The 24730-nt window shown below is 44.9% G+C and overlaps 1 protein-coding gene across 2 annotated transcripts in view; it reads right to left on the bottom strand.

Annotated features, from left to right (window-relative positions):
- Positions 1-24730, bottom strand: part of RBM33 (RNA binding motif protein 33) — a 127886-nt gene that overhangs the window by 81817 nt on the left and 21339 nt on the right. For both annotated transcript variants that reach the window (XM_044246909.1, XM_044246910.1), the window contains exons 3-5: positions 11824-11872; positions 8017-8093; positions 5303-5615 (exon numbers count right to left, since the gene is read on the bottom strand). In XM_044246909.1, the coding sequence (XP_044102844.1) occupies positions 5303-5615; positions 8017-8093; positions 11824-11872 (439 nt within the window). The remainder of the gene's footprint in view (positions 1-5302; positions 5616-8016; positions 8094-11823; positions 11873-24730) is intronic.

Here is a 24730-nt window from a genome sequence, read left to right as displayed (position 1 = left end):
TATTATCATCAAAGGGTAAAGAGACTACTACTTAAAGTACCGAAAGAATCAATTACAACAAATATCAATGAAATTAATTTTCCAAACTCAAAATCCCACAAACTAGCAAGCAGGACACGAACTAGGTTTCCACCTCAACTACTCACCACTGGGAATGGTATCTGCACCTCCCTAACTGCGCCCTCCCCTTCTCTCCACTCCTGACGTCTTCAAGGGTTCTTTCTTAGATGTCTTCTGCCTGAATCAGCCTCTCACAGGTCTGACCCAGGCGTGCTCTACGGCCTCCAGCACGCAGAGCGCTAACCTGCGTGCAGCTCTGGTTTCTCAAACCCGGGGCAGTGGCTCAGGACAGCCGGCACAGAGTGGCCACGCGGAGGGAACCAGCGCTCACTGAACATCTCCTTCAGCTTTGGCTTGGCTCCTTGTCCTGGCTGCTTCTACAACTGGGCAATCTGGGTAAAGAGTTCTCCATCCTATTCTTTTATCTTTTCTCTAAGTTTCAAATTATTTCAAATAGCAAGAGACAGACAGCACAAAAAGGGAAGTCACATTTAGCCTGCGAGGGAGGAGAAAGGGTATGCCCTGGGAAGTGCTCGCAGCATCCACGTCCCCACACTCGGTCACAGCACCGTGTGAGGGAAAAGGAAGGGCAAATAAAATGGTCCGTGTGCCGGGTTTCTAAAGCACTGGCCTAAGGACCTAAAGCAGACGACCTAAGCCACTGAGTATCACTTTTCATGATCTTTTGGAATAAAGGGAGGAAAAGTTATTAAGGAAAGTAACTGAGAAAAAACACCTGAGTAAGGAAAAACCGTTTCGAAACCAAGGGGTCACACGGCTACAGATGATTTCATGGCTCCCAGCCTGGCCCACCAGACGAGTTCGCAGGTCGGAAACCCGAATCTAGGAAGCCCGACACGCCTCACGCCACCTCTGTTCATCCAAACGGCTCTTCAGACTAGGCCACAGCTCACCTCTCCGCCAACCTCAACGCTTCCCCACGCCCCGTCCCCGAGCGCTCGGAGACCCAGTCCCAAGCAGAGGGCCCCTCCGCGAGCTCCTGCAGGGACCGGCGCCCGCGCGGGCGGACTTCACTTCTTCCAGGCCCCCGTCACAGGAACCTGCCCACGGGTCTCCCTCTCCTGGATCAAAGCGCGCGTGCCCTGAGAGCAGGGGCCGAGCTTCTCAACCAAGCACGCAAGCAAGCCAACACCTAAATACGAACCCGAAGGATTTCTGCAAGAATGCTCTTAACTGCCAACGTCCACTGATTTAAAAGGATTATAGCAATCCTTTCAAAGCACCTACACATACATCACATTTTTAAAGATTTGTACCCACGCCCCCCTAAAACACTGAAAATCTGCTAACACTTCCAGGGCAAAGAGCTAAGTGGAAATCACAGCTCACCAGAACTCACTGTCCAAAGACTCTAGAAAGCTCCGGCTTTTTCTGCACACATAGTTCAAAGAAGACATGTGTCAACTTTTCACTAATGCTTTTTAAAAAAAAAAAAGGCTCATTTTAAATTTGGAAGACAAAAAAACCATCAAAATTTTGGACTCTTTTTAAAAGATGAACAAATACCTCTTCCGCTTCAGGAGCAACCTGGGGCTCAGTGATCTCATCTAATTCATCCTCAGCAACACAGTCTTCCCGCCCTCGCAGCCCCCGCCGCCCACAAGCCTGCAAGCGTCCTTCATCCTGACAGCCATTAAAGAGAAAAGAAGTCCTCCTCATACCGCTCCGGGGCCTGAAAGCACTTTTCATCTTCACGACTCACGCTCCGTTATTTTAGCAAACGTGACGAGGCCGGTTACCGGACAAAGCAGAAAGCACGAAGCACGGGCAGCCGACGTGGCCTCGCCCGCGTTACTGAGACGGGGAGCGGCAGGCCAGCGCCGCGGCTGTGCTCCTGCCCCCGAGCGCCCCTCTTTCAGCCCGCGCTACGGGGCAGCAGCCTTCAAGAGAAGGGGCCTGTGCTCGCAGGTGCCGCCCAGCAGCAGGACGGGAGCCGAACCGCGCGCACCGTGCGCCATTTTTACAGCAGGAAAAGGCAACAAGTGCGTCAGCCGTTCACCTCCACACAGGAGCCTGGTTAGAGATCGCGTTTGAATTTGCTTCTCCCTCAGCGCATCCCTTCAATCGGAGGGGTGGTTCCAGCTTTGTGCGACACGTAAGGGGCAGACAGCCCTCCAAGGGCATATGGAAGGAAGCAGACAGCGGGCTCGAGACGGTTCCAAGAGAAGGAAGGGTCCCTACACGCGCTACGGTCAAGTAACAGGAACCTCTGGTCCTGCGCGGGGGAGCGGACCCTGCCGGCATCCGCCGGAACAACAGCGGCTGCTTGCAAGAAAGCGAGAGTGAGCACGGACAGAACCCGAGGCAAGCTCCCGCGCAGCACGGAAGCCGCCCCTGCGATCCTCAAAGAAACCAGCTGCCTTTAAGGGGACAAACCATCGTAGGTCCCACAAGTGTCTCTCAAGGCTGCCTGGACACTGCATCTCGCTCTCCAGAAGAAATCGTCCCGTCGAAAAGAGAACGGTCACCCCTCACAATTCACTGACAGGATGGTTAGACTTCGAGTAAGGCCAGTGGCGGCCACCAGAATTTTCAGCTGAGACACAACGGAGAACATTCTATGCCACCGGATCCTCCCCGAGAAACAAAACTCTGCTGCCCTTCACACGAGCTCCCAGTCTGGAACTGTTCTGACAGACCCGTGTTTTATGAACTCTCCATCTACAGGAACTTGAAAAACCCTGAAAAGACTGTGCTTAAAAGTATACATCCTCGACCATTTGCTCATATTTTGTCAAATAACAAGGATCACCGTCTCTTAACACAAGAATACAAGTTTTTAAATCGAGTGCCAAGTCACTGTCAAGAAGAGGCCTGGCAAAATCCACGGAACCCGAGGCCCGTCGGGCTTCTGAGTCTGCGAGGGAGGAAGCCGGGCGTCCCGCGACCCACTCCCGCACGCCCACGTGCCCCTTGCGAGGCGGCTCCCCGACTCCGCTCCCGGCCATCCGCGCAACGCACCCACTCGGTGTCCAGAGTGCGCCCCAAAACACATGACGTGCTCACACTCAGCACGTCGCCGAGCTGGGTTCTAGCTCGAGAGGACAAGCTAACCATCCGACCCAGGACACGACACACCGTGAATAAACCATCCGATACACGCCAACGCCGCTGGGACCCGGGGCCCCCCGCCCGCCGGCCCGCCTGCTGGGCTCCCCGTGAGGAAGCCCCTCCGGGAGCCGGAGCCCCGGGGCGGCTGGAGGCCGGCTCTCCCCTGCGTCCGGAGACACGGCGGCGGCGGACGCTCCAGCCCCTGCGGCCGCTACGAAGCCGCCACCCGACGGGGCCAGGAAGGGAGAAGAGCGGCGCGGCCGGAAGCTCCGGCGCCGGGGTGCGCAGACGGGGCTGGCGGACACGCGCCTCGCCTTCCCATGCGGCTCCCTGCGAGACTATGAGGACGCCCTCAAAAGTTCTAAGCAAAACTGCCGAAGACTTTTTTTTAAATTCTGGAAACAATTCTCATTTTGATGTGGGCAAGTGCCGTAGGGTACTGAACCGCCGCACCGTTTTTCTTTCGGATGGGAACTCCGAGACCACAGGACGTCGGAGAACTAAGCTGGATTTTACACAACCCAGAGCCTAAATGCAACCTCTTGTTTGACAATGGAACACAAGAGAGGGCAGTGCTGACCTACCAGAATTCTCTGCACAACACACTCGGCCGGGAGGCCACCGTGAGAAACACCTCCAACGCCGCACACTCGTGCTGTCAAGCAGGCACTTTCCCCCCCGGATCTGCTCCCCCAAATTCTAAGTGCACGGAAGGCAGGGGCCACGCCTCGGGTCTCCTGTTAGCAAAACCGGTGCCCCCAGTGCCTGGACATCAGTACAGAAGTGCTGAGCTGCTGACTCTACAAGGGAAAAGGACCCACATACCATCAACCGGTCACCTTCTCTTACCGAGACCAGGAGAAATAATAAAACGCTCTAACCAGGGAATAACCAGGTCCATTTTTAAAAGATCTTGGCTTAATCTTTAAGAATCATTTTAAATGTATAGCACCCCACTTTCAGATAGTACACAAACGCACCAGTAAACCAGAAGAGAGCTTGTCCACACCAGTGAAGGATTTATTACCAAAATAAACCATTACGGTTCTCAAAAGAACAAGCAGCCATGAGGCCTTTTACATGATTCTAGGTACCAAAACGACAAACATTTTTTCATTACTGTATTATCTACTGAAGTGTCAGAAAGCATTCAAAACCAATCAAATCTTAAAAATAACTACTGAGATAAACACAATTATGATCAGAAATAAATATTCTAAGGTTCCAGTAAACAATCTCTTTCAAAATTACTCTCATTCGTATATATGTATGACCCATGGCCAAAATTAAGATTTTGGAATTTTTTCTCAAAAGCAAGCTTCTTCTGAATAAAAACATTAAGAGATTAAAGGCAAAGCTACTCCCCTAACTCTGCATGCTCCACCCAGTCCCGGCAGCCCAGCGGACCACACACCTCCTGGAACTACAGGATCATGAAAACCCAAAGATTCTACCCATGGATATCACGTCCTTCCCACACAAATGTCATTAAGTGCTTATTTTAAAAACAAGTATCTTTTAATGATGAATCATTAAGACAGATGAGCAACCTTTCACTAGTACCTTTTGCTTTCTTGACAGTTCAATTTTAAAAACAGCCACCTATCAAAACCACCTTTCTGAAACAGAAATCAGCACCATCTTTGCTTCCTGATTACAGATAACAAATTATGTGTGACATTTCCAAAACTAACCTCCAATCTCTTTATTCATGCTTAGACAGTTCTCAGCTACAAAAAAGGATGAATGAACAGGACATCAATCACTCTGGAATATTAGCACCTGAAAGATGTCTTTAGCAGGTCAATAATCTTTTCACCTTGGAAGGACTTTATCAGATCTTGTCTAAAGCCTGGATAAAAGCCCTGCATTAAGTACTTCTAACAACTGACAGTGTATCTCCACCACACAAAGCTGTTTTCTTCCTTAAGGTGCAGTCCTCAAGGTCAGACTCTGTGCAGCCTTCCAGACTGACAAAGGGGCATTACCTCCGGCCGAACAAGCTGTCAACACAAACTTTGTCACAGCTCAGATAAAGAAACTGGCAGACAGTGATAATAAGGTCTAATTTCCCTCGCTCCCGAGGGAGGGAAACAGATTTCAGATCCGTCTAGAAACCTCGGCCCAGGCGGCCATGCTATCTTCAGCCGCACAAAGGAGGGAGACTCACTGTGAACTCATCTAAAGGCTCATTGATCTCGATGTCCAACACTTCGTCGCTGTACAGCTGCGCCTCCTCGTGCTCCTCCACGTACTGCATGTGCTCGTCCGGCAGCTCGGCGTCCTGGCCTTCGTACTGCCCTTCTTCTGCGTAGTCGTGAGCGTAGAGTTCGGAGCCGTCGGATTTGTGATAGACAAGCTCATCCTCTCCTTGTTCATACTCGGACTCCTGTTCTCCAGACTGGTCGTTGGTGTTGTCAGACAGTTCAAATGATGTGACCATGCCAGACGTGGTATTTAAACTAATTGTGACACCCTGAGAACTAAAGAGAACAAAAATACAAAGAAAGGTGCCCAGTGAGCAAGCCCAAAACTGAATCACTACCTCAATAACTGTGACCGGTGAAAGGTTGTTCCAGGGACCGAGAAACCCACATTACTCCACTGGTGACCGACAGCAGAGCTCGGCGTGCCGTACTGAGCCCGCACCCCACGCTCCTGACGCAGACGGCACCCGCACGATCGTCTGCTGAGGGTCATCTGCCCGAAAGAATCAGATCGACCAGATGGGGAACCAAGTCTCACTGGCAAAACGCCAGGACTGGAAACAAACAGACCGCATTGCACTCTAACTTCCAGAAAGAAAAGGGTGATATCTGTTTTCCAAGATCCCAAAGCAACAACAGGAATATTACTCTATAGATAGAACATCAGAAATCAAGTTTTAGTTTGTTCTTTTAAATCTATGATGCAAATTATAAACTCCTATTTTCTAAAAATCAAAATATTAAAGATGTGTGTGAAATGCACTTCAATATTCAAATAAAATTTGTACAAATCACCAATTTCTAAAAAATTAGTTTATAATTTGAGTAAAATACCAAGGAGGGTTTTTTAAAACTGCAAAAAAAAAATCTTATTCCGCCCATGGAATCAGAACTGCTACATGCCAAACAGTAAACTGCAAGAAAACAACACTTACAGTGCAAAATTTTGCAAAAAAAACCCTAAGTGCACACATGTAAGTGAGATATGTAATCCTAACAAGAAATCTCAAAACATCACACAGACCTGAAGACATTACTTGGCGAAAAACTCCAAACTGCCACATTTCGAGGGCAAACTTAACTATTCAAAAAATCAAAATATAATAATGATATCAAAGAATGGAACTGGGACACTTAAATAAATGGGAGAAAAAACTAACTTAAAACTATATCTCTATCCATAAAAGTTACTTTAAGTTAGAAAACCTGTTACAGATCTATAGTTAAATAATAAATGGCATATACGTTTATTAATTTCACTTATAACTGAAGGATGTCTCTTTGAATTTTCACAATAAAGCTTTCCTCATTAACACTGAAAAAATTACTCCACCTGCTCGAGGATACTAAATACCTCTTCCTCTAATAATGGAGCTTACTAGGTCAACAACAAAAAGACATTCACTGATCGCTGCGGACTGGCTACCTGTATCCCCCAAAACTCATCCTGCTGAATGCGTAACACACCCAGGGTGATGGTACCTGGAGGTGGGGCCTTTGGGAGATGATCAGAAAGGTCATAAAAAGCTGGAGTCCCACTGATGGGATCAGTGGCTTTACAGAGAGAGCCCCTTCAGGGCTTCAGTTCCCTACAGGAACTCCCTCAGCCTTCAACCCTGTGAAGACACAGCAAGAAGGCGCCACCTATGAACCAGAAAGTAGAAACTGACCTTGGTGACGCCTTAACCTTGGACTTCTAGCCTCCAGAAATGGGAGAAATGTATTTCTGTTATGAGCTACCCACCTCATACTGTTTTGTTGAAACAGCCGAAAAAGACAAAAATAACTACATTCATTGAAACAATTACATTCAGAGAGTCCACTAGAGTCCAAAGTATAGTCCAGGGTCATCTTGGTGGCTCAGCAGGTTAAGCAGCTGTCTTCAGGTCAGCATCTCATGGGTCCTGGGATCCAGCCCCAAATCCAGCTCCCAACTCTGCAGGGAGTCTGCTTCTCCCTCTGCCTCTCCACCCCACCCCTCAGGTTCACACTCTCTCTCTCAAATAAATAAATCTTTAAAAAAAAAAAAAATCTTTAAAAAACATAAAGTACAGTCCAAAGGAATTTCCAAAATGGCAATTGAGTAAACAGATTACAGATAAACAAAAACTGCTTAAAATAAAAAGCAGCAACATCAAACTGCGGCCAATAGTAGTAAGAGCCTAAGGCCACCGCCCCCACCCGAATGAAGGAATTCTTTAAAAAAGAGCAGTAAAGAGGCGCCTGCGTGGCTCAGTGGTTAGGTGTCTGCCTGCCTTCGGATCAGGTCATGATCCCAGGATCCTGGGGTCAAGATCTACATCGGGTTCCCCACTCGGCAGGGAGCCTGCTTCTCCCTCTCCCACTCCCTCTACTGTGCTCCCTCTCTCACGGTCTCTGTCCAATGAATAAATAAAATCTTTAAAAAAAAAAAAAAAGAGCAGGACATACCTTCACTGAGTTTTCATAACCTGCGGTCAAGAGAACTCACAGAGGGCATCAAACACAAGACCAAGACCTATTTACACAAACACACATGGCTTCCACATAAGAGAGGTACATGAATATCCTGTTTCAAATAAAATCATGCTGAAGATACAATATCACATTATCAATTATACTCCATTATACTTATAAATTCCAGTTACTAACAATTTAGTTAAACAAAGAAAATTTTTAATGAGCTAATAATGAATACCTGAAATTTTCTTCATCGTCATTATCGCTCTGTAAGAGGTCATCATTCAGCTCTTCGTCTGACAAATCTGACTGGTTCTAGTTAAAGTAAGAAATCTAATTAATGCATGCCACTTCCACAAAGAGACCTGTTACAAATGTGCAAAATCCCATGCACTGTCCGGGTTCCGGCCCTGTTATTAGAGCTTGTGCCATTCCGTGAGCTCCCGCACTTGGACAGCACCCGCCGACAGCTGAGAAACCCCAAGTACGGTTTACCTGGGACCCCGCACACCGTTCAGATGCAGAGTCAAGTCGGTATGGAAGCAACAGGCCTAATGATCACATTTATTCTAACTCTAACAAAAAAGGAAAAAGGAAGAGTCCCTTGGCAGTATCCTACAAATATTTTCCCTATCGTCCACACAGAAAAGAACGGTATCCCTAAGATTTGACTAAATTTGATTTTACTCACACGTGGAATTTAAGAAACAGAGTAAGAAAAATGAAAAAGTAAGAGACAAATCAAGAAAGAGACTCTTCACTACAGAGAACAAACTGACACCGGAGGGGGACAGGGCAGGGGAAGGGGGAGACAGGTGAGGGGACTAAGGAGGGCTTGTCCTGTGATGAGCTCTGGGTGGTGCAAGGAAGTGACCAACCACTACACGGTGCAGCTGAGACTAACATTACACTGAATGTTAACTCACAGGAACTGAAATAAAAACTTTAAAAAAATTTTTACTAATTTTAACAGTTAGTATCCAAAATCTGAAACCTTTAAAAAAAGTAGAATTTTAGAAATAAGCAGATTTATGGGGCACCTGAGTGCCTCAGTTAGTTAAGCGTCTGCCTTTGACTTGCATCATGATCCCAGGGTCCTTGGGACTGAGCAAGGAGCTGGGCTCCCTGCTCAATGCGGAATCTGCTTCGCCCTCTGCCCCCTGCCCCTTCTTCCCGCTCATGCGCTTGTCTCTCAAATAAAATAAAATCTTAAAAAAAGGAGAAAGTAGATCTTAAATAGCCAGATTACCAGGCTGATAGGTAAGGGAGGGCAACAGCGCTTCGGTCTGTTAACAGAGATGACCCGCGGCAGCAAACAGGCCTGGCTCAGGGCCCCACCCCTGCGCTCGACAGGCCTGTGCGTTCATCCCACCAGCAGGCGGAGGAAGCCTAGTGTTTCTGCCAACTGCTCAACTTCCTACAGTTCCAGGTTTTGTTCAGTTGAATACAGCCCAGCACTGTACACTTACACGGGTGTGCTTCACACTCTGCTCCCATAATCAAATTACTTTCAGACTATACATAAAGTACCACACCCTTCTAAAAAAAAGAGGCCCCCTGAATGCACACATATTAGGAAAAAGGTAAAGATAGAAAAAGGAAAGAGAGACTTGATTTCCACTTAAAAATAAAGCAAAAGGGGCGCCTGCTTCCCCCTCTCTCTCTGCCTGCCTCTCTGCCTATTTTGTGATCTCTGTGTGTCGAATAAATAAATAAAATCTTAAAAAAATATATGAAAAAAAGAATATAAGGAAATATATATGGCAAAATGTCATGAGGGCTTATATCTGTTTTTTCCTTCATCATTTCTTTTATACCTATCTGAGCTCTTTGATTCCTACAAGGTATAGCGTTAGGATAGAAGAGGGGAGGAAAGGAGAGAGGAGGACACACGGTTCCCAATCAGACAAACTTCCCAACTGACCGAAGTGGGCGTGGGCTCTCCCGCCGAGACAGAGCCCTCTCGCGCTCCTGTTCCATGGGAACGGAGGCCAGTCACACCGATCAACAGTCCAGTAAGAGACAGTGAGACGACTTTCCCAGAAGAGTCAGCATTACTGTCCAAACCAAACTGTGCTTTTCCATCTTTATTGGTAAGAGACCTGACCAAAGCTTTCACAGGATGGGGACAAATGTTCACCAAAAGGAATTATTAAGGCTGGTGGGTCACCCTGACAGAGATATGGGGCAAAAACGCCGCTGCCCCAGGCTCACCCGAGGATAGAAATCCAACTTAGGTAAAAGTATCTCACCACATTTAAACATTTTAACATCTAATGGTATTCTTCACTGAAGTATCTTAAAAAATCACAAAGGGGAAAACCATGTTCATATTAGGGCAGTGAACTCCCAAGTTCAGTGACAGCACTTCAAAGATGTGCAAAATAATTAGCACTGAGTCTCAAAGAAAACAGCAGTACTTTCCCGGGACCGTGACCTTGGAAGGACTAGCCCTGCACCTAAATCACACGAAACATGTAGGGCACCCTGAGGCCAGAGAGTGAGCCCCTCAAACAAGGGAAGGCTAAGAGACCATCTCACAGGTTTTCCACTTTCAGCATTTTGACATTTCCTCATGAGACCAAGTGGATCTACAGGGAACTCCACTAATTTTTTCTTTTTTTAAAGATTTTATTTATTTGACAGACACAGATCACAAGTAGTCAGAGAGGCAGGCAGGGAGAGAGGAGGAAGCAGGCTCCCTGCCCATCAGAGAGCCCGATGCGGGGCTCCATCCCAGGACCCTGAGACCATGACCTGAGCCAAAGGCAGAGGTTTTAACCCACTGAGCCACCCAGGCGCCCCTCCACTAATTCTTACTGAGAGTTACAGGTGATGAGAGCCGCTTAGAGGAGGAAAGGCTGAGACAGGCTGAAGCCAGGTCAACTGGGGGCCAGGGATGCAGTAAGAAACAGGACAGAGAAAGGAAAGTGACCTCAAAAGTATCCTATTAGAAATTCATGTATTAGTGAAAGAGCTAATAATGCAACAGACTAAGTTACAAGAAAACGGCAACACTGGTCCTTCTCCTACTAAAAGATCTCCATTAGCTTTATTATGGTATTAAAAGGAAAGTATAATCAGAGCTAATAAATCAGGCAAATAATGAGACCTTATCACCCACAGTAACTATAGACAGTAAAAAAAAGACCACAATCTTAAGACTTTAAAAAACTAAACATAAAAAACTTACCATATTGGTAAGAACAGCAAATGTTTTTAAACTGTTAATAAATAAAATAAAAATTCACTATTTCACTTTAATCTCTGGATTTGTGTTTCTATTTTTAATGTATGTTTTATAATGCTATTAGTAGAGTAATATAAACATACATATACATTATATATAGACATTATATATAGATACACACGTATCAGAGTTAATTACTGAGAAATTTTGTTTGATCAAAAAGGTTCAGAAAAACCTGCATTAGGTTTTAGACTTTTATTCTCATTTGTGTCACATTTGAGTACAGCTATCTTTGAGCTTATCTAGAGTTTCAAAAAAGGAATGCAAACTATTAGTCTCCAAATGTTAGTTTTCTTGCGTGTGAGTGGGGGTTCTGTGTTGCTGCTTTCACAAACTCAACACCTCCTAGAGTGCCTCCGACTGAGTGAGAGCAAAAATATTTGCATGAAAGGACCGACCACTTGAGGTAGAAGTTCCTGTTACGGGGCGCCTGGGTGGCTCAGTGGTTTAAGCCTCTGCCTTCGGCTCTCAGGGTCCTGGGATCGAGCCCCACATCGGGCTCTCTGCTCAGTGGGGAGCCTGCTTCCCCCTCTCTCTCTGCCTGCCTTCTGCCTACTTGTGATCTCTCTCTATCAAATAAATAGATAAAAATCTTTAAAAAAAAAAAAAAGTTACTGTTACAAACAGACTAAACAGAAAGGAACCTTTCTGTGTATTTAAAAGATGATTCAATTCCCAACACTGTAATCTGCACCCAACCTTCCAGTACCACATCGCATTCATGAGATGTATTCCTGGATGTTCAGTACAAGGAAGCAGCTGGAGGCCGGTTTCGGGAAGACCTCGATTTCTTACCTTTTTGCCAGACAACAAATCTTCTCCAAGTAAGTCATCTTCAAGTTCACTGGGGAGAAAGAAAAAAAGGCCAACGCATTATTCCTACAACACTGGAAAGTCTGCAGATCACTGGGAAATCTCGGGACTTCAGCGTGTGGGTACTTTCCTGCTTAGTTTGCTATGCTTCCCTTTTTCTTTATTAATACTGAGAACATTTTCAAACGTAGAGGGAACATGTATGTGGTCTTTTAAGTGTGGGAGGCTCTCCTAGAGGAGATGACTCTCACTAGGCTTCTGATCTCGGTTTTTCACATAATTTGAGATCTCTATTTCTTGGACCTGTTTAGTAATCAGTCAAAGAAGGAACTCCAGTAGGTGCTTTCTCCTGCCTTGAAAAACCTATCCACCGTCATTAACTAGGAAAATTAAAACCAAAACTAGAGACCATCTGACACTCATCAAATGGCAAAACTGGAAAAGATGAAGAAGAAAAACAAAAACAAAAACAAAAACCAAGGCTGATGAGAGCATACAAGTAAATCATCGTAACTAACAGAATTATCTTTGTAAAACATGGCAAGTCCTTCAGCAGTTTGAAATTGTTTTGTCAGCATGGTTATGTTCTGAAGTGTTCAGGAGTACATGATGTCACAATTAAACTCGAAACCCTTACCAGATCAAAAAACTAAAGAAATTCCCCACTGTATGTATGGGGGGGGGGGTGTTGATGAGGATGGTTACTACTGAATTATATTCTTAGCGCTGGGGAATCCAGTGTCTTAGGAACAAATGCCTTTTAAGGACATCTAGAAGGAGAAAACAATCAGACTAGGCTTCCAGGTGCAAATGTACCACGATTCTTATTAGGGCTATTAATTTTTTTTATAAGCACTCTGGTTACAAATTTCTGTAGGTCTGAGGCACAACTTCATCCAAAAACCATGTGCACTCATAGTGTGCTACTTTGCAGAATACCAGAATACACAGGAATGCCTCCTGAACTTGGAACAGAAATGTCTGTTTCTGCACACTGCCTTTTAGAACCAGAAAGAACTCAACACGTCTTTTCATTCCTGCACTGAACACCTTTTTGTTATCTTGTTACTCTCTATAGATCCTCTACCTTCATTTTATAAAGAAAACAAGGATAAGAGATTAAATAACTGTCCAAAGTCACGCAGCAGGGCCAGACCGAGGACAAGAAGCTACCCATGGGGACAATCTTCCCCACACCTGTATGAATACGACGACTAGCAGAGAATAACACGGAACTTCCTCCAGCATTTCCAATAATCCCCTTAATCCGTTTCAGATACAATGCTTGCATCTTCAGTGTTAAAATCATCTTCTGTGAGTGAGGGAAAAAGGACCTGGTCACCATACTGACGGAACCCCATTTGAGAACAGATTCTAGATGACCAGACAGACACTGTCTCCTTTGAAGACAAGCACCCACGCCAGGCCATCAAAATAACTGAAAATGAAAGGCAACAGCATCCGCCCAGGGGATACGGACAACTCTTAAAACCAGAATACAAAACGGCCTTGTAAATATACAAGCAAAAATCTAGACACTTCTCTGTACTGTTTGCTAACAAGGGATGTATACAGAAGTGAGCAATCAGTCTTTGAGGACAACTTATTTTTCCGAAACAAAAGCATTTTGAAAAAGAAGATAAAGGGTCACTAGCGGTCATGAGAGAGTGGAGTACACGCAGACTGAGAACCGCGGCTTCCGCGACTACCGGAGCCGACGGCAGGGCGGGAGACAGAGGGTTAGGGCCACACAACCGCAAGAGACCTCAACTGCAGCTCCAAATCGTGATCACCCACTGAGCACATCATGTGCCGGGACCACTCAAGTGCTTCACGTGTATCAGCTTTTTTGTTGGCGTGACAATCCCATCACGTACATATTTCCATTATCTCCCATTTTTCAAAATGTGAAAACAAAGACCCTGAGATGTTAAATACTTGGCTCAAGGTCAGCAAACCAGGAAGCGGCAAAGTCAGACGGTGAACCTTGAGCGGCTCTAGCTGCAGGTCCAAACCCCACACAGAGAGCGCGCGGACCTCCCTACTGTCCTCACCTGCTGGACCCGTACGAAAGATGTGTGCAAAAGCAAAGGAAGTTATAAAATATAAAGCACTACCGAAATCACACCAACTGTCCCCAAAACCAACAAGGGACTTGTGGGAGCGACCAGCCCGAGCAGGCCGGCGCACAGAGCCGGGCGCAGCGCGGCACCACGGAGGGGCCTCCTGGCTCGGCCGCGAGACCCCCTCAGGCCCTCGCCCGCCCTCACTCCGAGAGTGAGAACCACCGCTCGGGCAGCCGGGCTTACCCAGGGTTCGGGACGGCCGGCTCTCTGACAGCAAGCTCGCGCCGCCGAGCAAACGGGGGCGCCCGGACAGGCCCTTTCAGGAAGCAAGTGCGCTGTGCTCAGCCTCGCGGCGGCGGCTTTCCAAAACGGCAAGTGTGAGCGACAGCACACCCTGTGCGCAGCCCGTGCCCCCGGCGGGCCTCCCTCTCCAGGCCACGCTCCTCCGTCCCCTGGAAGCTTTCTCTGGAAGACTCGTGCAGGCTCTCCTGGACTTTGCTTCTGGACGGCCTTGGCCCATGGGACGACCCAACGGGAGAGAGACTGCTCCCCCCCACCTGCACAGTCCAGTCCCACCACTGCCACCACTGCGACGCCCACTGGGCTCTAGGACGCCCCTTCTTTCCCCCAGGCCCGCTGCTCGGCCCACCGCACCAACTCTTCCTGCTTCCCTGACCCCGTCCTGCGCGCAGCCCCGTCATCCCGGGACCTCGGCCAGAGCCCCGCGCAGGCCCGCTTCTCCAGACACACATGACACAAGCACATCCTTCAGAAAAGCCTCAGAACTTCAGGTGTTGGTGCAACAATGACACCAGCTTCTTCCAAATGCGCCATTAATGCAACATCGTGGCAAGAGCTGGTCAGAACAATTTCTGACTCCCTCTTCTCAGCCTTCAAATTTCTCCCCCGATCATCCAGTATATGGAAGAGGCTGTTTAATGCTTTTAAAATAGAGAAGAAACACGTGATACAGCACCTCCACATGCAAACACGCACTGAAGGTGTATGGAGAGAGGAAGCACGTGCTGGTGAGCAGCGCCGGGACAGCGGCCGTTCACACCAGGAAGGACAGGAAAAACCGGAGTCTGCCTCACCTCACCACCAAGCCCAGTTTCCACCAGCGCAGGAAGCCAACTCACTTCTTGACAACTGCAAATCCCACTGCCCAGACAGGAGAGCGGTTCAAATACTAATAAAAATAACAACCGCGGTGCATCAAAATACACGTGTAGTATTTAAATCCGTTAGTTCGAAAGGATTCAAGAACAGGACTCCCCTTCGGAGGCGGCTAAGGAACTGAGCCACTACTTTGAAAACCGGTGCACCAAAGTAAGGAATCGAGCCTGGTACTTCAGAGGAGCCCAGCAGCCTGCAGAAGGTCACTCGGGTCACCCCTCCTCCTGCCCATTTTCCAACCTACTCCCATCAACTTCTAGAACTGCTAACTCTCAGAAAATGCAGGAAACAAAAAGAACCCACTAACACTCCAGGGGACACAACCAGCAAAAGAAGAAACTCCACAAGACAAACCACTTTGTTTCTTCAAAAATTTGCAGAGAACTAAAATACAGATGCATGAAAACCTACAGATGAAACAACAGTCGGAAAACCGACCTCTCAGATGCCATTGAGGATCTGCTGTGGACCGCACAGGCGGCACAGAGCACACAAGACCCACACCCACGCCGTGCCGTGCGTGCGACACACTGATACTTACATGAGACCAGCAGTAATAAAACACTGACATTCAGGGAGTTTTTCAAAATATAACTCTATTATGGTTGTCTTTGTAAAGCCTTTATTTTTTAGAGACACAATCTGAAATATTTTCAGATGAACTTATGTCTGTGATATGAGGAGGGTTGCAAATTACAGATAAAACAAGACTGACTTTGTACCAATAAATGTTGAAGATGAATGATGCTACACTGTACTCTTCTATTTTCACATTTTCTTGAAATTCTCAGTAAGTTGAAAATCAATCAATTTAATCGAGTTCAGGCAAATTATGTATCTTAACTATAAATAATAAATAAAAACACTTCACAATTTTCATAGGAACATACAAAACATCCCAGAACACAGGGTAGGGACGAACTTCATAAGGACAGATAGTAGAAAGCACCTTCACCACACGCCTCCGTAAGTGATGCCCTTGGGAAGGCCACAGCCTTGGCGAGAAGAGTCCTGACCAAATACACAACTGAGATCTAGTTCTGCAGAGACACCTGCAAATCCGTGCTGAGCCTGTCCTCTTCAAAAATCTCAAAGTCATAAGAGACAAGGATACATAATTCTTCCAGATGAATAAAGAACAAAATGCACTCCATCATCCCAAACTGAAACTTGAACCAGAAAAAAAGAAACTCATTTTTGGCTATAGCACACTTTCAGGAAAACCGTCAAAACTTGAATAACCACTGTACACTAAAAAACACAATTCTGTGTTTGTCAACTTCACAATTGTGGAACGCTCCCGTGGCTAAGTAAGTGAATGGCCCTGTTCTTGGGAAGCACACCAGAAACACTACATACTGAGGCACACGGGAAGCACATGGCCCGATGCCCTCAGACCACTGTGCAGGGGCGGGGCAGGGGACACTGGTGAGCAGGTGTGCAGAGGACACAGAGGACAACGGACGAGGCGGGAAGCAACTGGGACTCTGTGGGCCCATGAGAATGTTTGTGTCACTCCTGAACTTTCCTTCAAGTCTGAAAATGATTCCCAAGTACACTGTGTTTGTTCATACTTTGATAAAAAAATAATAAAAGCCATACAGGGAAAGATCATACATTTGATATTATTTTTTAAAAATCCACCTCAAGGCTATTGTTTCAAGAACACATGGCACAGACTGGGAGGAGATCTCTCCAAGTACAAAAATACACTGCAGGAAGTATAAAGAACCCCTACAATCAATGAGGAAAAGACAACAAACCATAAGAAAAATACACGTAAATACGAATAGACAATTGACAGAAGAGAAAATTCAAATGGTGAATGACTACTAAAATATACTTTTTATTCAGCTCCCCATCAAAATCTCCGAAACAAAACTACTCATCAGTACTTGCAGTAGGGCCATTTCTCTTATGTAGGAGATTTTGCTGTGAGCTTTAAGTGATTCCTTACAGACTGCCTTCAAGCCACTAACGAATAACCACGTCATGTAGGCACTAAGTTTTTAATGCATATAGTTTTTAATGTATTCTTTTTTTTAAGTATTTTATTTATTTATATGACAGAGAGAGAGAGATAGATCTCTAGTAGGCAGAGAGGCAGGCAGAGAGAGAGGAAGGGAAGCAGACTCCCTGCTGAGCAGAGAGCCCGATGCAGGGCTTGATCCCAGGACCCTGAGATCATGGCCTGAGCTGAAGGCAGAAGCTTAACCCACTGAGCCACCCAGGTGCCCCAAGTATTCTTTTTTTAATGGCATTCCTTTTTTTATTAACATACAATGTATTATTTGTTTCAGGAGTACAGGGTTGTGGTTCACCAGTCTGATACAATTCATAGCACTCACCACATGACATACCCCCCCCCGCAATGTCTATTACCCAGCACCCCCTCATCCCCCCAAGGCCCTCCACTCCAGCAATGCTCAGTTAGTTGCTTACGGTTAAGAGTCTCCTATGGTTTGCCTCCCTCACTGGTTTCCTCTTGTTTCATTTTTCCCTCCCTTCCTCTATGATCTTCTGTCTTGTTTCTCAAATTCCTCTTATCAGTGATATCATATAATTGTTTTTCTCTGATTGACTTACTTTGCTTAGCATGATAACCTCCAGTTCCATCCACGTTGTTGCAAATGACAAGATTTCATTTTTTTGATAGTAGTGTTCCATCATATATCTATATACCACCTTCTTCATCCATTCATCTGTCGATGGACATCTAGGTTCTTTCCATAGTTTCGCTACTGGGGACACTACTGCTATAAACATTGGGGTGCACGTGCCCCTCTGAATCACTACAATTGTATCTTTGGAGTAAATACCCAGAAGTGCCATTGCTGGCCCCCTAGGGTAGTTCTATTTTCAACTTTTTGAGGAACCTCCATACTGTTTTCCAGAATGGCTACACCAGCTTGCATTCCCACCAACAGTGTAGGAAGGCTCCCCTTTCTCCTCATCCTCGCCAAGATCTGTTGTTTCCTGACTGGTTAATTTTAGCCATTCTGACTGGTGTTGAGGGTGTATCTCACTGAGGTTTTGATTTGTATTTCCCTGATGCCAAGTGATACTGACCACTTTTTCATGGGTCTGTTGGCCACTTGGATGTCTTCTTTGAAAAAATGTCTATTCATGTCTCCTGCCCATTTCTTGACTGAATTATTCTGTGGGTATTGAGTTTGATTAAGTTTTTTACAGATTTTGGATACTAGCCTTAGATATGTCATTTGGAAAGATCTTCTCTCATTCCATTGGTTGTCTCTGGTTTTGTTAACTGTTTCCTTTGCTGTGCAAAATCATTTTATCTTGATGAAGTCCCAACAGTTCATTTTTGCCTTCTCCCCCTTGCCTTTGGAGATGTGTCTAGGAAGAAGTTGCTGCGACCAAGACTGAAGAGGTTGCTGCCTGTGTTCTCCTCAAGAATTTTGATGGATTCGTGTCTCACACTGAGGTCTTCTATCCATTTTGAGTCTATTTGAGTCTATATATGAACCACAAACAGAAGGTTCATTCTTCTGCACATAGCTGTCCAATTTTTCCAGTACCATTTGTTGAAGAGACTGTGTTTTTTCCATTAGACATTCAAGCTTTGTCAAAGATTCGTTGGCCATAGAGTTGAGGATCCATTTCTGGGCTCTCTATTCTGTTACACTGATCTATGTGTCCATTTTTGTGCCGCTACCATACTGTCTTGATGATCACAGCTTTGTAACAGAGCTTGAAGTTCAGAATTGTGATGGCACCAGCTTTGGTATTCTTTTTCAACATTCCTCTGGTTACTCAGCGCCTTTTCTCATTCCATACAAATTTCAGGATTATCTGTTCTATCTCATTGAAAAAAGTTGATGGTATTTTGATAGGGATTGCATTAAATGTATAGATCGCTCTAAGTAGCATAGACATTTTCACAATATTTGTTCTTCCAATCCATGAGCATGGAGCTATTCCCATTTTTTTTGGGTCTTCCTCAATTTCTTTCATGAGTACTCTATATAGTTTTTTTAGTACAGATTCTTTGCCTCTATGGGTAGGTTTATTCCTAGGTATCTTATGCTTTTGGGTACAACTGTAAATGGGATTGACTCCTTAAATTTCTTTTTCCTCTGTCTTGTTGCTGGTGTATAGAAATGCAACTGATTTCTGTGCATTCACTTTATATCCTGACACCTTACTGAATTCCTTAATGAGTTTTAGTAGTTTTGGGTTTTCCACATAAAGTATCATATCAGCGAAAAGTGCGAGTTTGACTTCTTTGCCGATCTGGATGCCCTGTTTCTTTTTGTTGTCTGACTGCTGAGACTTCTAGTACTATGTTGCACGGCAGTGGTAATAGTGGACAGCCCTGCTGTGTTCCTGACCTTAGGGGGAAAAGCACTCAGTTCTTCCCCATTGAGAATGATATTTGCTGTGGGTTTTTCATAGATGGCTTTGATGATATTAAGGTTTGTATCCTCTATCCCTACACTGTGAAGAGTTTTGATCAAGAAAGGATGCTGTACTTTGTCATATGCTTTTCTGCATCTACTGAGTGTATCAAATGGTTCTTGTTCTTTCTTTTATTAATGTTATTGTAAATACACTGATTTGCAAATGCTAAACCAACCTTGCAGGCCAGGAAAAAATCCCACTTGGCCATGGTAAATAATCCTTTTAATGTACTGTTGGATCCCAGTGGCTAGTAGTGAGAATTTCTGCATCTATGATCATCAGGGATATTGGTCTATAACACTTTTTGGTGGGGTCTTTGTCTGGATTTGGGATCAATGTAATTCTGGCCTCATAAAATGAGTTTGGAAGTTTTCCTTCCATTTCTACTTTTTTGGAACAGTTTCAGGAGAGTAAGTGTTAATACTTCTTTAAATGTTTGGCAGAATTCCCCTGGGAAGGCACTTGTTTGTTGGGCGATTTTTGATGACTGCTTCAATTTCCCTACTGGTTATGGGTCTGTTCAGGTTTTCTACTGATTCCATTTTGGTAGTTTATGTGTCTCTAGGAATGCATCCATTTCTTCCAGATTGTCAAATTTGTTGGCGTATAGTTGCTCATAATATGTTCTTATAATTCTTTGTATTTCTTTGGTGTTGGCTGTGATCGCTCCTCTTTCATTCATGATTTTATTAATTTGGGTCCTTTCTCTTTTCTCTTTAACAAGTCTGGCCAGATTTGTTACTAATTATTATTATTAGTTCTTTTAAAGAACCAGCTCCTACTAGTTTCATTATTTGTTCTACTGTTCTTTTGGTTTCTATTTCATTGATTTCTGCTCTGATCGTTATTCCTCTTCTCCTGCTGGGTTTAGGCTTTCTTTGCTGTTCTGTCTCCAGCTCCTTTAGGTGTAGGGTTAGGTTGTGTACTTGAGACCTTTCTTGTTTCTTGAGAAAGGCCTGTATTGCTATCTCTGGACCACCTTTGCTGTACCCCCAAAATTCTGAACAGCTGTGTTTTCATTTTCATTTGTTTCCACAGATATTTTAATTCTTCTCTGATTTCCTGGTTGACCCCTACATTCTTTAGTAGGATGTTCTTTAGCCTCCATGTACTTGAGTTCTTTCCCATTTTTCTCTTGTGACTGAGTTCCAGCTTCAGAGCATTGTGGTCTGAAAATATGCAGGGAATAATCCCAATCTTTTGGTACTGGTCAAGACCTGATTTGTGACCCAGGATGTGATCTATTCTGGAGAATGTTCCAGGTTCACTAGAGAAGAATGTGTATTAAGTTGCTTTGGGAACAATGTTCTGAATAATCTGTGATGTCCACCTGGTCCAGTGTGTCATTTAAAGCCTTTATTCCTTGTTGATCTTTTGCTTAAATGATCTGCCCATTTTGGTGAGGGGTGTGTTAAAGTCCCCTACTGTTATTGTAGTACTGTCAATGTGTTTCTTTGATTTTGTTTTTAACTGGCTTATATAATTGGCTGCCCCCATGTTAGGGGCATAGATATTTAAAACTGTTAGATCTTCTTGTTAGATAAGACCCTTTAAGTATGATATAGTGTCCTTCCTCATCTATTACTATAGTCTTTGGTTTAAAATCTAATTTTTCTGATAGGAGGATTGCCACCCCAGCTTTCTTTTGATGTTCACTAGCATGGTAAATGGTTTTCCAACCCCTCACTTTAAATCTGGAGGTGTCTTTGGGTCTAAAATGAGTCTCTTGCAAACGGCGTATCGATGGGTCTTGTTTTTTTTATCCAATCTGATACTCTGTGTCATTTGATTGGGGCATTTAGCCCATTTCCATTCAGGGTAACTATTGAAAGACACGAATTTACTGACATTGTATTGCCTGTAAGGTGACTATTACTGTGTACCGAGTTTGTTCCTTTCTGGTCTATGGTAGTTTTAGGCTCCCTCTTTGCTTAATAGACTCCTTTCAATTATTTCCTGTAGGGCTGGCTTAATGTTCGCAAATTCTTTTCGTTTTTGCTTCTCCTGGAAATTTTTTCTCTCTCCTTCTATCTTCAATGACAGCCTAGCTGGATATAGTATTCTTGGCTGCATATATTTCTCAGTTAGTGCTCTAAATATATCATGCCAGTCCTTTCTGGCTTGCCAGATCTCTGGATAGTTCTGCTGCCAATCTAATAGATATTTCTACCGTTGCACGTTACAGGCCTCTTGTCTGGAGCTGCTTTCAGGATTTTCTCTTTTTCTCTGAGACCTGTAAGCTCTACTATTAGATAACAGGATGTTGACCTATTTTTACTAATTTGGTGGGGGGGTGAATGTTCTCTGTGCCTCCTGGATTTTGATGCCTGTTTCCTTCCTCAAATTAGGGAAGTTCTCTGCTATAATTTGCTCCAATATACCTTCTGTCCCTCTCTTTCTTCTTCTTTTGGGATCCCAATTATTCTACTCTTGTTTCATCTTATAGTATCCCTTATCTCTTCGATTTTCCCCTCATGATCTACTGGTAGTTTATCTCTTTTTTTCTCAGTTTCCTAACTCTCCATCATTTGGTCTTCTATATCACTAATTCTGTCTTCTACCTCATTTACCCTAGCAGTTAGAGCCTCCAATTTTTGATTGCACCTCATTAATAACCTTTTTGATTTCAACTTGGTTAGATTTTAGTTCTTTTATTTCTCCAGAAAGGGCTCTCTAGTATCTTCTATGCTTTTCTCAGGCCCAGCTAGTATGTTTATGATGATCATTCTGAGCTCTACTTCTGACATCTTACTAATGCCCATATTGATTAGGGCCCTGGCAGTCGGTACTACCTCTTGTTCTTTGAGATGACTTTTTCCATTTTGTCCAGAAAACAGATGAATGAGAGAACAAAATGCTCAAAGGGTAACAATGACCCCAGAAAAATATACACTGGACAAATTAGAAGAGACCCAAAACTGGGGCGAAAGGAAGGGGGGGGAGAATATGAACAGGCTGGTGAATAGAACAGAGCCACACACCAGATTTTGGTTGTATTTTGATCATTAGAAGAAACTGCATCCCATAAATTTAAAGAAACAAAAACTTATATTACATGAAAAACAAGGTCAAATACAATGAAGGGACAGAGTATGACTGTAAAAAAGAAAATTAAAAAAGATTTTTAAAAAGGAATTGTAAAGGAAATGACATTGAACTTGTATCGAACTCAGGTGCTTTGATTCAGCAAGCCACAACTGTTAAAAACAAGGATATCAGAAAATTTTTGAATGGTATCTATGTTTCTGAAAAAGGAACAGTTCAGCAGGCTAATGAATAAGATCTGAGTTGTCCATCTGCAGAAACAGCGAGAAGCTGGATGATTTTTCAGACTTATTTGTGATATTTTAAAGATGCAATAAAAGCTATACTGATTTAAAAAAAAAAAAGGAATTGTAAGATGTCCGTTGAAAAAGGAAAGAAGAAATTTTCCAAAAAAAAAAGTAGAAAAAGAAAAAAAATGAAGAAAATTTTAAAAATTAACTTTGAAAGACTAAAGAATCATGGGGGAAAAGCCGTGAGTTCCATGCACTGTATTCCCCGAGCACCGCAATTGTGCAGTCCTCATTGATCAGTAAACTCGGTCTTGGCTGGATGTTCTTGCTGATCTTCTGGGGGAGGGGCCTACTGCAGTGATTCTCAAATATCTTTGCACGAAGGGGAACTGCACCACCCTTGCCAGGGGCCAGGCTAAGTCATCTGCTCGGGTCCACTTTCGGTAGCTTTTGTTCTCTGCAAGCTTTCTGTACAGCTTTCAAGGGCAGTAATGAACGTGGTGGCCTCCCAATCTCCAGCCACGAAGGAGCTGAGAATTCAAGGCCCCGCTCCTCAGTGAGCCCTCAGCGAAAAGCAGTCAATCACTCCCATCTCCCTGGTCTCCAGCCACACCCTGTGCTCACCCGGCCTGTGACTGAGCATTTCTATCTCTGGCGCACGACCCCGTTTGGAGTCTCCAAACCCAGCAGATTCCTGCAGTGCACCCCGTACCGCTCCCTCCGGGGGACGAAGAGGAGTCTCCCCAGATCTGCTGCTTGTTAGGTCCGTGCTCAAAGAGCAGTGGCCCGACTGCGCCTCGGATCATGATTTAAGGTAACCCCGAGCTGAGAGGCCCCTCCTCAGCTCCATCTTCTGCAGCCTTGGGAGCTCTGCCACACTTAGGTACCCCGGTCTTTCTGTGACCCCGACAGACCTGAGACCACACTGTCCCAGCAAGGGTTCCACACCCCGCTTAGCCACTGGAGCAACGTCCCTCACCGGAGCAGACTTCTAAAATCTCCAAGCGCTCCACTGCTCCACTGCTTGCTGGGCGCTGGCTGATGGAGGTTCCCACCCCCGGCAGTCTATCTTCCGTATACCATTTGGGATTCACTTCTCAGCACCTCCTACCTTCCACAAAGTGGTCGCTTTTCTGTTCATAGAATCGCTGCTATTCTTTTCTTCTATCTCCTGCTGAGTCTGTAGGTGTTCAGAATGGTTTGATAACTCGCTGAATTCCTGGGACCGGACGGAATTTGGATCACCTACTCCTCCACCACCTTGTTCCTCTCCTCCCAATGCAGAGGATTCGGTAAAACTCCTGGGGCATCACAGTTTTCAAATGGCAATGAGGTAATTTTCTTTTTAACTGCAGAAGGTCACTGTTCTTTATTCAGAACTATTTACCTTTATTATTAAATTTTCCGACTGCAACTACAAAGTAAATTTTTACATTTTCAACAAAGTATTTGAAATCTTAAGAAATATGTAGGAGTGCCTGGGTGGTGCAGTCGGTTAAGTGTCCAACTCTTGCCTTCCGCTAAGGTCGTGATCTCAGGGTCATGAGGTCAAGCCCTGTGTGGCGCCCGCACTGAGCATGGGGTCTGCTGAAGATTCTCTCTCTCCTTCTTCCTCTGCCCCTTCCCCGAGCTCTCTAAAATAAGTAAATCTTAAACAGAAGTGTAGAGCACAACCCTCATTTGAGAGCCCGCCGCCGGGACTGCGTCCCGCATGCTTCTGCCGGTGCGCACCCTCGAAGTCCTACCAGAGCGCCCCACCGGCGGTGTCACTCCATGGAACTGACATTTATCACTGCGTGTGTGTGTGTTCCTAAAGACATGTCCATGTTCACTAGTAATCAGAGAAATAAAAATTTATAGTGAGAGACTATTATACACATACAAAACTGGGAAAAATTCTAAAGTCCAGCCAAATATCAGGTGGGCCACAGAACAAAAGAACTCCGGCAA

Source organism: Neovison vison, chromosome 4 (assembly GCF_020171115.1).
Source record: "Neovison vison isolate M4711 chromosome 4, ASM_NN_V1, whole genome shotgun sequence".
In the NCBI taxonomy this organism is placed as follows: domain Eukaryota; kingdom Metazoa; phylum Chordata; class Mammalia; order Carnivora; family Mustelidae; genus Neogale; species Neogale vison.
This window is presented reverse-complemented; position numbering and strand designations above follow the sequence as displayed.